Source organism: Phalacrocorax aristotelis, chromosome 11, assembly GCF_949628215.1.
Source record: "Phalacrocorax aristotelis chromosome 11, bGulAri2.1, whole genome shotgun sequence".
Lineage (NCBI taxonomy): Eukaryota > Metazoa > Chordata > Aves > Suliformes > Phalacrocoracidae > Phalacrocorax > Phalacrocorax aristotelis.
The window spans coordinates 20,860,450-20,875,619 of NC_134286.1; the positions used below are offsets into that span (position 1 = coordinate 20,860,450).

The window sequence follows — 15,170 nt, forward strand, 5'->3', positions numbered from 1 at the left end:
GGGAAAGCAGCCAGGGCCTTCCAGTGAAACTGAACCAAGAGGTGAAAACTGCCCCATGCTGGAATGATCAGCACAGGGTCTGGAGGAGTAGCTGGATCAAAACAGAACTACAGTGGCATTGCTGAGAAGGTATATATATGGGTTGGGGGTTAATGAGAGAAGGAAGAAAGGATTCCCCTTGGGAATACAAAGACTGTGGTCTGTTACCATCTGCTTATAGCAAGACACTTCTGCATTCTTCATTCATTCATTTCATTTTCATTCATTCATTTCATTTTCATTCATTCATTTAAATGACTATATGGTAAATAAAGAGAAAAAAAGTACTGTGCCAAGAAAACACTGTGGATTAGCTACCTCATTTTTTTAATATCCTTGGAGCTGAAGGGCTCTGGCTGCCTAGGGGGAATTGAGCTTTTCACAGTGAGGCCATGACACATCTAGGCAGGAGGCAAATTACCTCCGGCAGAAGGTAGCAATTCAACCAGTGAACTGGGATCGCTGCGGCTGGGAGCTGGCACTCTGGCTGCTGTGCACAGCCTTTTGTCCTGACATTTTTTAACAAAATATTTTGTGTATGTGTTCTTTGTTGCTCCGTGTTAATCCTTGCTATTTTGGAATGGGAGCTGACCACTTACTTAGGTGGCTCACTACCAGGACTGCTGTAACAAGACAGTCAAAGAATACATTACAGTTCCCATGTAGCTGGTGATAGAAGCAATTAAATGACTTACAAGCTGCTTCCTTTTCAGTGCTAGATTTACAGACTTGCTACATATATTTCCTTCTGTATTCTGCTGTTGTTCTGCCTCAGAGGCGGCTCCAGAGACCACAGTCAGGAGCAAAGCTTTGGGTGCCATCAGGGGAAACCAGTCTCCAGCCAGCAGTACACTCTTTCTGTGGCTCTCACAGAAAGCTAGTTACACCTGGATCTACATTTCTCATTGAGAAGTAGATCACTAAATCCATAGCCAAGGAGCAAAGGATATCAAAGATTACTGGAGATCGCCTGGCACAGAAGGCAGATCTCTACACAGAAAGCTTCCAGGCGGACAAATCCACTTAGATGGGGATTTACACAGACTATGATGATGGCTAACACAGCATTAAGCCACACAGTTGTATTCATTCACCTGCACAACCTGAGAGTTTATTGCAGCAGGATTGAATGTGTTAGAGAGTGTGCAGGTTGCTGGAGCAGTCTCTGATCCACTGGTAGTGTAGATAGCCTTGCTAGAGTGAGGCTGGCCTCTGTTGGAAGGTCTGGGGCACATGCTGCAGCTACTCTGGGCTGGAGGGGTCTTTTGTCTCTGGCAATCTGTGAAATAATAGCTTTGGTTTTAGCAATATTCTCCTCCAAACCCTTTCAGAACACACAAAAAGCCCCAAATAAAGAGCCTCAAAGCTCTTTCCTGTGCATGATTCTATGGGTAGATTTCAGAGCTCTGTATACAGGTTGGTTATCACTGTCTTGGATGATCCATTGGGAAAGAAGGCATGAAGAGCTTAAATGATGCACTCAAAGCCACAGAGCAAGCCAGTGGAGGAGACTGGAATAAAACACAAGCCCCTGAATACCCCAGCCTGTGTGGAGGATAGCTGCTGCTTGGGCACAAAGTATTTCCACACTTTAGAATGAGACGTGTTTTATTTATGTTGACACATAAAGATCTGAAGCGTTCCTACAGCGGATGGTAGAGGAAGCGGATGCGATGTTTGCATGCTGTCAACATTATATCCTCAGAATTAGCACTAGCAAGCTTTGCTGAAGCAGTTGTACACTGACTTATTGCTTTTGTCCACTCACTGCTGGCAGCATCGAAGCTCTTGCCAAGGAGTGAGGCACAGCTGTGCGTGCACAGTCTGTTTTAAGCCTTAGACGCCTCTGTGGACAACGCATGCGGACCCCTATCCGCATGTACATCCACTGCATTCTCATTTTTGCTGCTGATAAATAATGTACCATTTTCCCATATGCTTTAACAGGGAAATGGAACGATTAGGATGGTAAAGCAGAAGAAAATAATACCCTTTTCTGTAACTGTGGCGTGCTTGTAGTGGGGAGGGTTCAGACTTCTTTCACGCAAGCACTGTGGTGATTTACCTCAGAATCTGCATTTACATCAGTGCCCAGATATGTCACAATGGCCTTAGAGACCATGGTGGAAAAATGATACAGAAACCTACATGAAAAAGAACTGAAAAGAACAGAAACTAACATAGAGTATCAAGGAAACTCCAAGTTCTGGTATGACAACCATAGCAGAGTGAAAGACAGCAAGGACAGAAGGTACCAATGGGTAGAAGATCACATAGGAAATATATTTCATATACTTGAAATAAAACTCCTTTTAAATCCTTTCACAAATTAAATGAGTGAGAATGCTGAAAAAAATGGGTCAGATCAGCTTTTACTAATCAGGCTTCAATCAGCATTTCTTGCCTTTTTATTGGGATAACTTCAGAATCCAGCTAAGCCTGTTGATTGCTTATGTAAACATTGACTCTTAAGTGTGTGTAGACCCACTTTATTTATTACAAATTCAGGGGACAAGAACACAAGATGGTATTCTTTTTTTGTTTCTGTCCTGAGAAAACAACTCTCTTTGATTACCTTTCCAGTGCTGAGAGAGTTCAGTCTTTTTTTATTCTCATTAAGCAGGACAGGCTGCCATTTTTTTTCTGTATTGAAATCACAGGGAAGTACGAAAGACCCTTGTCTATATGGATTAAAGAAACCTGATTTGTCATTCATTACTGGCCTTAACTCCAGGCACTGGCTATTGTTCAGCATTTCTGGTTATTTTAATCTCCTTCTGAAAGGCTCTACTAACTGTGTTCATTAAACTTCATCAGATGACTCACCATTTTGTTTCTGTGAGTCATTCAATCAGTTAAAATCAGGAACACAATAGTTGCCATTGCATGTAGGTTCATGCAATGAAGTCCAGTTCTGATGGTAATTAGCACCTGATGCTTGTGGAGAAGGTTTAAATGCTATTTCACAACTCACGCATGAGGTGACTCCCAGATCATTGAATGGGAGTTCTTTGGGTTTTTTTTAAAAATCAACAACATATTTTCCATCATGCCTTCAATGTCCCTACGCAACTTTACCATCCATTTGGGATTGTAAAAGCTTTTTAGATTATAGCAAGCCTGAGTTTAAGAACAGCCAATACTGGAATTTTGAAAAAAACTCTATGAATGTGGAGTCTCCTTACAGAGAAATAACTTTTTTAAAGTTAGATTTTTTTAAAATCACAGAGTCTTGGCATGTGCCAATTAATTTCACATTGTCTCTTTAAGTAGCTGAAGAACATCAAGAGACACTAAGAAAATTAACTGCTTCCTGGGGAAAACCTTTCTGAATATTGTCAGGAGAATTTTGTATCTAGTAATCCAATATCTGCTGACATTCAACTGTTGTGTGGCGTTCACATGCAATATGCAATGTATTTCTATGAAGGTAAAAGCAATTTCTGTTTTATATTGCCTGTGTTAATACTGTGGGTCACAGGAATTGAAGCTATGAAGCTCTCCTGGAATCCTGAAGTGCTTATCTGGAGATTTGGCCATTTTAGTGAAAGGCCATGTCTGGTTCTCTTTTGGAAGAAACCAGGCAGACAGATGACACACCTGGAGATCCACCCTCTCCATCATGACTCTAAAAACTACCAGTTACTGGAAGTGTGATATTCAGCCCAGCCTTTAATTTTTAGGCTCTGCAGCTCTCCAGGTGTGCAAGACTGCCAGTCCACTTGCTACTGAAGAGGGAGGGAGGCGCTTCCAATAGTGCAAGCTGCTGCAGCAAATCAGGATTCTCATTTTCCTTCTCTTCTATTACTGAACAAATGCCTCAGTATCACATCAATAAACCCATCACCAGTTCTCCAATTGCAAGGTCACTGTTCTTCTTTAAATAATGATTAGAAGGGGACACTTCTGACCTGTACAATAATGAACATTTGCATTGCACAGGAGGTTATTCTAAATCAGTCTTTATCTATAGGGAATATATGGGAGTACTGTGGGCCTTGATTTCCTGCCTATGAAATGGAAACTTCTTTTAAAATGTTGTTAGGGCAGGAGGCTGTGAGACTGTGGGTGGCATGACCCAAACTCACAACTTCACTTAACGGACCAGAGAATTCCTCTCCAAAATTTTTTAAGTGCCCCCGTGGACTAGCACCAGCTTCTTGTTTTTAAAAAAAAGCCAAAGTTTCATATGCAAACAACCAAGGTCAGTGTATCCAAAGACAGACAATACATGCTTTTCTCTTGAACACAGTTGATATTCAGACACCAGAAAACAATCACTCACCATCTTGATGGTTACCTGAATCGGCTGGAGACTTGCTCCGGCGCATGGGGGCTGGACTCTTTGCTGAGCTCTTCTGAGGGGTGGGAGATGACTTACTGCCCGTGGCAGCCGCGGGGCTCCCTTTCATCACCCGGCACTCTAAGGAAACAAACAGCAACTGTGGTTACCTCCCTACCTACTCTCACTGCCTATGGACACCAGGTTCGAAACACCCAGGGGCAGCTTAGTGCTTTGTCTCCAAAGAGCTGTAGAAAACGTCAACAGGAAGGGAAAAGCTGATAACTCCACATTTTCTCCAGAGCAGAAAGGAGACTTTTTAGGGGAAGAGCAAAAAGTACAGCTTTGCGCCTCTAGAGGATGTGCTGAGACAGTTCTGTCAAGATCAGGCTGGCTCCCTAGCAGGGGCCCTCTCCGCAGCTGTGTGCTACCAAAGATTTTCTGCCTTTCCCCTTGCCTTGGTTCTCACCAACCAGTGAGCACAATGAAAACGGTCAACGCTGACTGAGGGAAGAATCAGGCCAAAAAACCAGTTAATTTGCTGTAACCCTTCCACGAAGACCTAGTAGTAGGAATGATGAGTGCAGTTTATGCAGGTGCAGAAAGGCAGCAAACAGCTCATGGCATAATGGAAAGGTCTCTAAGAGGCGGATGGGACACCTGCCCCAGGAGGCTTTCAGCCAGCCTGCATCAACCTCTTCTGTGGCTTCAACAAGCTGCAACTTTTCAGATGCAGAAAGTAAAGACATAAAAATGGATTAACAAAACCTGTCTGTCCCCTGTCCTGGCCATCCCTTTCAGAAACGTTTGTATAAACAAGTCCAGTAGATTTATGTACTTAAAGACTTGAGCAGATGAGAACCCCGACTGTGTTTTCTTAAAAAATAAATAGGCCAGGAAGAGTGGAAAATGTAAACATGATCCACAGTGTCGTGCAGAAGGGAGCTGAAATGCTAACAAACCTCTGTGTGTCCCAGGATTTCAGACATGCCAGATCTTCAAAACCATTTATTTACATTGAGAGCTAACAGAGAAAGCCCTTTCCACCCCTCAAGTTATTAACTCAACCCAGTTAAGAAGGCGGCAATAAAAAGGGGATTTCCTTTTTGTCAAACACTAACTGGTCTCACCTCATCTCCTACAACACAATGTCCTCACCAAGATGTGGAAAACAGGTCTTTTTTACAGACATGAATTAGATGTTCCACATACAGACAGTTTTTATGGAAAAGTTCAGCTCAGCATGCATTCCCTAATGGGAATCAACTAAAGCAGCACATAGCGGTTAAATAATTGGTCAACCGAAAACAAGTTGTCTGACCTAAATGTATGTGTTATTTATTTATATATCAGTATATCTATGAAAATGTAATTGCCTTAAATTTTTCCCCAGGCTTTCCCTGTTCTCAGACAGTCAAGAGTCAGTCTTTTCTTCTTCCAGATGGTTTGCGACAGAGTTTGTTGTTGGGTCATGCAGTACAAGGATATGAAGAGAGGATGCCCTGTGCTCCAGGGATACTACATGGCAATAATTAAACCTACAATGAGTTTATTCTCTCTCCTGCTAAATGAATTTTGGAAACTGTAAATCAGGGATAGAAAAAGTTCTGTGGTTTTTTCTTCAACAGTACTTGACTTCTCACAGATGCCACAGAAATGTTTATAGGGCTCCAGCACCAACGTAGCTGCATTTTTGTATACCCAAAGAGCAGTAATGACTGGGGGGTGGTGGGGGTGGTAGAAGGTAGACTATCCTTGATACTAAAAGAATATAGTGTTTGATGAGACACTGTGAAATAGCCACTAGGGAGAGTGTGCAAATAACTGCTCCTGCTGTTAATCAACCAAGCCAAAACATGGGGAAAAATAATTTTCAGTCACTGCAGAAGTATCACAGAATCCCAGGTTGGAAGGGACCTCAGGGATCATCTAGTCCAACCTTTCTGGGAAGAGCACAGTCCAAACAAGATGGCCCAGCAGCCTGTCCAGATGACTCTCAAAGGTGTCCAACGTGGCCGAGTCAACCACTTCCCTGGGGAGATTATTCCAATGGTGACTGTCCTCAATGTAATATCTTTCAAGGCTCTCACATATAGCTGTTTACCAAAACCATTGCCACATTTCAATCTTAGCGCAGGACTTATTTGTCCAGCCATAAGCACCAAATACTATGTAAGATACACTAGAGTACAGCCTCCCCAGAGCAGAGTGGGTCTCCTGGAGCCCCTGTGTGATATCTGTTAGTCATATATCACGTGGGTACCTCAGAAACCAAGGGGGTCTCCGAGGGTGTCAGACATCTATGTTTAGTCACCTGAATTACTCCCTGAAAAAATAAACCTAAAAAGTGAAAATACTTCATGCTGTGTCTTTTCAAGAGCGTTCAAATTTATTTTCTTCCCAGGGGAGTAATTCCTTGGAAAGAAACTCAGCTTTGTGTTTTCCAGCACAGAAAGGCTGACTCTGAGGAATTCCTCCAGCTCAGCCATTGGCAAGTGTCAGTACGCCAAAGGCAATCACTGAGCAGTTGCGCATCTTGAAACCAGGTTCTAGAGGTGGAAACCTGACTGTGCTGAAGTTGGTGTAAACAGGGATCTCAACATCACAGGGGGCGTGACATTTCTGTGGGCTGATGCTGAAACCAGCTGGTGCGAGTGAGGCAGAGCATCGTCATCTGGAAGGCGCTCAGCAACAGGGATTGTGGGGCGGAAGCTGCGGTGGGCAGTCAGGAGGAAAAAGATGACATAATCCTCTCTTATGCTATTTCTCATTTTGTTTCCTGATGTCCTGCCAGAGTGAACATAATAACCAGCAATCCAAGTGCATGTCATCCAAACAGGCAAGAAAAAGTGCCCCGCGACAGAGGAGATTTTAATAAGTGACATTCATCTGCAGGACCTCAGGACTCACAGATCTCCTTGCAGCATCTGACTCATAACAAGGAAGGATGATGGGTGTATAATGGGAAAATGCTGCTGGTTAGTAGCTCCTCATCTGCCTCTTGAGAGGCGCAGGGCACCCCTACCCCCCTGAAAATACCACTGAGAGCTGCAGTTACTCGATGCCTTCCAACAGCAGGCTTGGCTTATTTTTGTTAGAGAAATCCAAGCTGGAAAAATCAGTAGTAATCAGGAGTGTAGGCAGAGAGCTGGGCTTCCCATCAAGTTGTTCTGCTAGGATTGCATCCAAACTGCTTTTACAGTGTGGAACTCCCCATGGAGCTGACTCAACTGCCGAGTGTTAAAAAAAATAGGAAGTTCAGGTTACAGATTGCTTCCCCAGCCTTACGCAGGCTTTATTCTCTGCCTGCAAAGTTTCAGCCGAACCTTGGAAACTTTCTTTGAATTACCCCAGACCATCAAATGGGTTCATCTGGAGTACACAGGTCAGAAGTACCAGCATCAAAAAAAATCAGGCTTGCAAAGGAGTCATAAAAATACAGTGCTTGAAGATTAGAGGCTTCCTGGTACACAGCAAAAATCCTCTTTAGTCTTCGATGCTGAGCCAGTTTGTAGCATGTAAGACAGCATGGGGATCCTGTTCCTTATACAGGATACCGAGAGCTTTGGGAAATGAGCCTGAATGTTTGAAGACCACATTTTCTTCTAGTTTAAATGGTCAAAGTGACATTAATTTACCCTTGTTGCACTCACTGTCACCAGCAGACAGCCTGCACTGTTGGTGTATACAGTTGCCAGGTGGGGTAGGTCGTAACTCCTACAAGCAAGCTCTGAATATTCTGTGAAATCAAAGATTTCATGGCTTAATTGATCAGAGACTCACATTATTATAGATCTGTGCTTGCAGCTGTAACAGGAATAAATAATGGTGCTGTCCCAGCGTTGTTCCCCTCCCAGAAAAAGGGAATTATTGCCCTGCTTTGTGAATCAGCAGAAGGAAGTAGCGGAGGGAGTGAATTTCCTTTTAACTGTGCTTGTTCACATTTTTTAATATTCACATGTGTACGTAAGGACAAGAGTCCTTCTACTGCTTAATTCTCAAGAAAAATGTGTCTGTGTGACTGCAACCGGATGAAATTGAAAGGATATATTTTGCAGTAAATGTCAAATAGTGTAGGAGTCCATCTATTCTGACTTGGGCTACCTCAGTCAGTATTTGCCCTATTATAATATCCACTGACTGTACAAGTATCACAAAAGGATGTTAAATTTCATGTACTACGTCTTAAAAAACAGAACAAAAGCATGCAGCATTATTATCTGATACAAGCAACTGAATGGAAATGAAATAAAAACGCAGACTGGAGAGCAGTCTGTGTTTGATGTTACCGCTTTCATCCAGAGAAAAGTCATCCTGTGCATAGCGGAATTTTTCTGGACCACAGGCGATAAACACATCATCATCCCCAAAGAAATCGTGGAGACAGGTCACCTACAGAGAGAGCAAAGTCATTCATTTTATTTTTAATTGGCAACATTCTGCTGTGGCTTAGTTTTAATTTAAACAGGAGGGAGCTGCCCCTCCGCTGTCCCCCCCGTCCCATGCTAATTCAGTCCTGCTTCCGTAAGCCTGGTGCACACCACACAACTTCTCTGGGCAAGTCAAGCGTAAAAATGTAATTAAAAAGAGAGAAAAAATCCCAACTACCTTGCAAATTCTATGAGGTACGGCATTTCCAATCCATTCAGCGGTGACAGAATACATTAGTCACCCTCATGAATGACACAGGCATTCCTGAGCTACTTCTAAAATAAGGAGGAGGGATGGCCCCATGCCATGCTGGTAGGCAAGGCTGAGACACCACTGCCCACGGTAATGAGTGTCTTAGTACCAACAGAGCCTAAAAACTCAAAGAACGACTAAGAAGGCAAAGAGCTGCTGGGCACAGCACAGGAGTAGAGATGTGACTCCTCCTGAGCAGGCAATCCTGCTGATAGGTTTCAAAACCAAAAGGTTTATCTGCGCCAATGAGAGAGAGGCCCAAAGTATCTTTGGGTGCCCTTTCCACCCAAGCATCATTTAAATCCACAGATTTACTCCAGATGTTGTGTCTTCTTGTCCCTGCTTTTGCCACCCAGACAGGGGATGGTAAAGTACCATTCCTCACTGCAGAGCTGCCTATCCCACAGAAGGCCGGGTGGTGGGGAAGGAAGGCACAAGCCCAGGGAGGGGAGGTGTGCGGCAGCTGGGAGCGTGGGAGCTCTGCCCTAGGACAGCTCTGGGGGAAAAGGAAAAGCAATAGCTTTCAGTCACCTAAAACTAAGACCCCTGTCTGGGGACACCACAAAAGCAGGATGTAGAAAGCTGTTCGAGATAAACAGGAGACATGGGTCATGCTGGCTAATGTCTCTGGATACCTTGCTTCTCTTTTTTGCCATCCTAAAAAGGGGGAAGTTATATCTTGCAGTACCTAGAGCTCCAGACCCATGCCTTCCCTTGCAGCATTGAATGAAAGCAAAGTGCAAGGTGTGGGAGCTCCAGATCCACTGATTTCATCAGAGACCTGCTATCTGAGCGTCTGGAAATCTGAAAATGCATGGCAGGTCGCTGGAAGCATGCTATCAGGAGAGAAGTTTAAAATGCCATTGTGCTGGGAGCTAGTCCCCATATTCAACTGGCAGAGATCTGTAACTCTCCCTACTACTCTACAGATGATGGACTACTTGTTTTAACAATATTTTTAACAAAATCAAGAGGTGAATCAGCAATATTCATCACGAAACACAAGCAAAATACCTGATTAGGTACAGGAACAAGGGAAATGGAGGAAGTTCTAAAGACTTTGAAAAGCACGTCCTAGTGATAAATCTTATTCAAAGGGTGGTCTGACTGGGACACAAGGGCACATCAGGCTTGTGTCTTTGTTGCCTGTCCTCCTACTTCTCTGTAATTATCTGGGAGATGAAGGATAGGATGAAATTAGCATCTGCCACTGTCCTCCCAGCTGGCTGAGGAATATCATCTCACTGACTGGTGGACAACTCAGCTCTCTGTACAGCTAGAGGGTCCTATTTAATATTTTCCCATAGTGTGGGACATTACAAACTCCATGGGGATGTCTGAGTGATGTGGCACAATAGTGATGCCCGTGGTTGGCTACTACTCTTTTTCTGCAATATAGTGTACTTGAAGGCATTGCTCCTGGCTTTTTATATTTTGATTTGTTTAAAATAGGACTCAGATTTCTTATGTCATGTTAGGAAATGTTCTTGTGGAGTGTGCAAGCACATGGAATGGACGTTCTCTAGGCCTTCTTGGCTACAGACACCTACTTCATACTTGCATGCTACTGCAGGGAAATGGGCCACAGCATCCTGTCCAATGTCGCCATCATAATGAGAACTGAAGTCCTGTGAAGATATTCTGGTTCATGTTAAGACCTCTGGTTCTGTGCTGCCTTTCTAAAGTAATGGGCCTGGCTCTGCTGCAGCTCCCTTTCAGCTGGAGCATGCTGCAGGAGGTACAGCCTCTCATTCCTGTCTTCTGCCATCTGCCATTAAATATTGACCAATGAAAGAATATACAGGTTTTGCTCTGACTGAAGAAAGACTGTGGCTGCAGCCTCATTAGACCTTGTCTATGCAGAACCCAGCCCACAAGGGTGTGGGACACAGTAAGACACCAAGTCCAGCAGACTCCAAATGTCTGCTGTGGCCAGTTATGGCTTTGCTCATTTTAGTGGGACTATCAAGAAGGGCTGAAAAGCAACAAAGGTGCCTCCACTTAACACCATTAGCACTTCAAGCAGGTAATACCTTTGCACCTGCAGATACTTAGGGGCAGAAGACCTTAGTACTGCTTGCCTTCCCCTCTACCGCTTGTGCAGGGGGCTGGCCAGCAAAGCTGGGAGCACTGCTGTGCATCTTTTGTACCAGCCAGGACAGTATTGCTGGTGTCCGTTTGGCATCCACTTTTCTAGGTGCTGCGCTGTGAATAATTAGATCTTTACACAGTTACAGTTGCGGTAATTTACACAGTTACTGGTGAAATAACTGTTTCAGTTACACAGCAAAAGCAAGATTATGTGCCAATGGCAACTCCACTGGAACCAGTGGTAATCACGCAGTAACTCATGATAATGCGATTGTGTTGTCTCCATGTACCTAAAGTTAACCCGAAGCATCTCAGAGCAACAACTAGTGGAAAATTGTGCACATCAGTGCTCTTTGGAGAGTTCCATAAACACCCAGGCTTGCCAGCAGTATCTTGTAGAAAACTGCATTTTATTCAGGCTCCTGGCAAGCTGATAGGGGCTCTTCTGAGGCAAAGAAAGATCTTCCATCTTCAGAAAATGCTTTGAAAACTCATATGAAGTGGAAAGTAACACTGTTATTTTGAAGAGGAGAAAAACACTACAGAGAAAACATTGGAAGGCCCACCTTCAACGCCTTTGTGTAGCTATTCAAGAGGCAAGCGTTCAGCACAGCACCTGCCTCCAAGGGCTGGGAGGACAACAAAGTACGTCTATGCAACTGTGCCTAGAACTTCAGCCTGAGCTCCTGACATCCCAGCCATGTACTAAGTACTGTTTCAGCAGGAAAAAAAAGCTTGCCTGCGAACACACCAGAGTGGAACATCTCCAGCGTCAGCCAGCCTGGTGCAGCCCACCAGCCACACATCTGAGCCCAGGGTAAACACGGCTTTTTTCAAGTTCCACTTTTTCAGGAGACCATTCCAAGCAACTGCAAGATTGGCACTGACGTTTATAACGGAGGTAGGCTGACAGCTGATGCCCAGTGTTTTGGCATGTCCAGGCCCTGGGGTCTTTACAGAGGGTACATGCATTGCAAGGGACTGGAGAGAGCACTGGAGATAACTGTGGGGAAACTTACTGTAGACAGAGCTGAATTTCCATATCTACTGCTCCGTTTGAGCTGAACTGTGAAAAGTTAATTTCAAGCTCTAACAAATCAACTATAAAGGAGGCTTTTGGCTATCTTAATAAGGCTCAGTATTTCACACTGGTTAATATAATGTATAATTAAAGCATGGCCTAAGAGTGCCAGCTCTGGTTAAGGTGCCAAATATTAGTGAAAAGCTTGCTTTTCACATTGGCATGACTTTCAAAATGGAGCAAGCTGAAATCTGCTACGGCTTTGGTCGAAGGTAGAATTTTCTTTGCAAACTTCAGTGAATTCCGGTTTCTCTTTGCCTAAAATTAGGTTGCGAATAGTTAACATGTTACCTATAGAGAATTATCCCACAGAAAAGGTGACATTTCAAACCAGCACTTGGTATTACAGACCTCCCCCTGAGGATGCATGGCACTGATTCATTTGCAAATAATTGGGTTTGGCTCAATACACCAGTTCCCACTTGAATACTAAGTACTGTACTTAGGCCATGGAAAAGACTTATGGGTTGCTTAGCTCACCCTTCAGTACAGAAACCACTGTGCAGTTAAATGCAGTGCAAAGCTAGATCACAACATAAGGGTTCAGAAATTTCCCAGCCTTTTAGATGAGATCAGAAAGAGCCCAGATGTGCTTTTATTGTCTCTAGGTCATAAGCTGAAGTGTTTATCTTGTCCTTGAACTCCGCATAACCACCACAAGCAAAAAGAAAGTCCAGGCAACCAAGAAAGCCTTCAGATTACGGGTCCAAATGCGATGGAAAAATACCAGCATGCACAAGGATAGAAACCTGATTACATGTCAAGCAGAGATACTTGCAATTCACTTTGCTGCATTCTCGTCCCTTCAGATAATAGGTTATTATGTGTATTTTATAATTATGAGCAGCTGGCTGGATGAGTACTGGAGGCTGGTAAAGAAACTAGATAATATACTTGTTGAGCTCCTAATATTCAGGAAACAATAACTTCTGTATTTGCTTTATTTGTTCCCTTTTGTTTCCTGCTGTAACTCCCACTATTAAGAACTCACCACAACATGGTAGAAAAGACAGCCAAAACCCAACGCCACTCTCATTAAATAGTGCAAAATATTGGAAAATTCAGAAAATAACAGGTGTCACATATCATGCAGTTTTAGCTACATTGCTTATGGTCACCACGTGTGTGGTATTTTCTGTTTACCTTTTGTTTATTAAACTTAAAACCTTGATCATTACTGTATGTCCCTGAAACATGCCCCATACATATTGCTGTCTACATAAAGTCGCAGGAGTAAACTTTCTTTGTGAAAACATGCGACTCAAGTACCAGATCTTACAGCACCAGAGCCAGCTTGCCTAAGCAGTGCATAGAAAAAGAAAAACACCAGCAGAAAGCCCTAGATATGCTCATCCCTTAAGGACGAGGAGCTGAAGGGGACGCAAGCTGGGAAGCAGGACCACGGGCTGCAGTGCTGGGGTAGCTGGTTCGAGGCCTGATGAGTCGGTGTGGAACATTTCAGGGTTGTTCTTGACAAGCAAGGCCAAACCTCTACCCTGCATTAATTTTTTAATTTAGTGACTCCAGAATAACCTTATAAGTCTTCTCATCTCCATTCTTCTAAAGTGTTTTTCTCATGTTTTCTCAGGAAAAAAAAAAAGAAGAAGAATAGTACCAGTCTCCCCCCACGCAGTCCGGACTGTTTGGAAAGTGTGTGTTCTGCTTTAGCTTACCCTAATCTACTGTTCCAATTATATCCAATAATTAGTCTGGAACACCATGAAAACCCTGAAAGAAAGTTCACATCAACAAAAATTTACCCCAGATGATAACCTGAAAATCATTGGGTTTTAATGCTGCATTTTGCTGTTAGCTATGAATTTATTGAAGTACAAGACAAAACCCGGTAGCAGCCCGCTAGTGCAAGGAGCTACGCTGCTACCTGAAAACGGTGATCTGTTGGTGACTGTTATCATGCACCCTTAGCAGTGGTGCTGGAAACCACCCGGTTCATAAGATTTTGTCTTTTTCCATTTTTAAGTCAACAAACTTTTTTTTTATAACAAGAATTAAACTTGTGTGTATAATTACAGTAGACAGGATAAATAACATCGATTTCCAAGATATATGTGCATACCTTTCTTTAAAGGAGGATAATATTTAATTTGAAATTCAGGATTAAAAAGGCAATGTTGACTTGAAAAGGACCATACTGCATGAAATGTTTCCTCTCCGATTCCTGTATCTTAAGCCGTTCCAATGAAGGAAGTTATATCTTCACACTGCAGTTGATGAGGCACAAATTTATTTCTTACAAAGTAATTGTTTCTAATAGATTTGATGGTAACATTTTTCTTTGTGTCAAGGTTTGATTCTTTTAAAACCTTTGTAATATGTATTATGGAAGAAATAGAAGTTGGTAGAGATTAACAGAGATTTTAGAGAGTACAAAACTATTTGCAATTCCTTAGGTTTTTATTAAGCGTGGTTTCTTTTCTCATTAAATGAAATCCTTCTCTGCTTATATTAGAAAAACCTTCCCTGAGAGGACAATATAGCGAGGATTTCCAGGAGGGGATTTCTGCAGTGACAGTCCATTAGTGTCTGCTGCAGCAATTTTAATTGCAGAAAGGAAAAATATGGCCTTCTGAGATATGCTGAGCCTTCTTGTTCATTTTAATACAGTAGTTGTAGAACTAAGCATTTTTCAGGATTTTGACAAAATGGAGCTTGCCTCACGCATCTCTCTGGGTAGGAGCTTGCAGTTTGCTGAAATATCTGTGATGCTACAGAGATTCTGAGTTCACCTGGAAAAGGAGCAGTAAATCTGCAGGGTATATACCTGCCCAGCCGTGAATAACTGGCTTTTCCCACCATCCTCCAGGAGGCAGCAGGAGTATTTAAAAATCGTGATTCATTAATACACAAAATAATTAAAAAGAATTAGAAATCAAAAGCCTGAGGTCTTAAGCCTTAGTCTGAATCACCTACCCGTGCAGAACCTCCTGTGCTTTAAGAGGGTGTTATGATTAACCAGCTCCTTTTGTTCCCTTT

At 43.0% G+C, this 15,170-nt stretch overlaps 1 protein-coding gene across 4 annotated transcripts in view; it reads right to left on the reverse strand.

The window, feature by feature from the left end:
• DCX (doublecortin) overlaps positions 1–15,170 on the reverse strand; it is a 145,745-nt gene that overhangs the window by 20,333 nt on the left and 110,242 nt on the right. For 2 of the 4 annotated variants that reach the window (XM_075107243.1, XM_075107244.1), the window contains 2 exons: positions 8,611–8,713; positions 4,325–4,462 (listed from right to left, as the gene is read on the reverse strand). In XM_075107243.1, the coding sequence (XP_074963344.1) occupies positions 4,325–4,462; positions 8,611–8,713 (241 nt within the window). The remainder of the gene's footprint in view (positions 1–4,324; positions 4,463–8,610; positions 8,714–15,170) is intronic. The other 2 variants (XM_075107245.1, XM_075107246.1) reach the window with 1 other exon arrangement.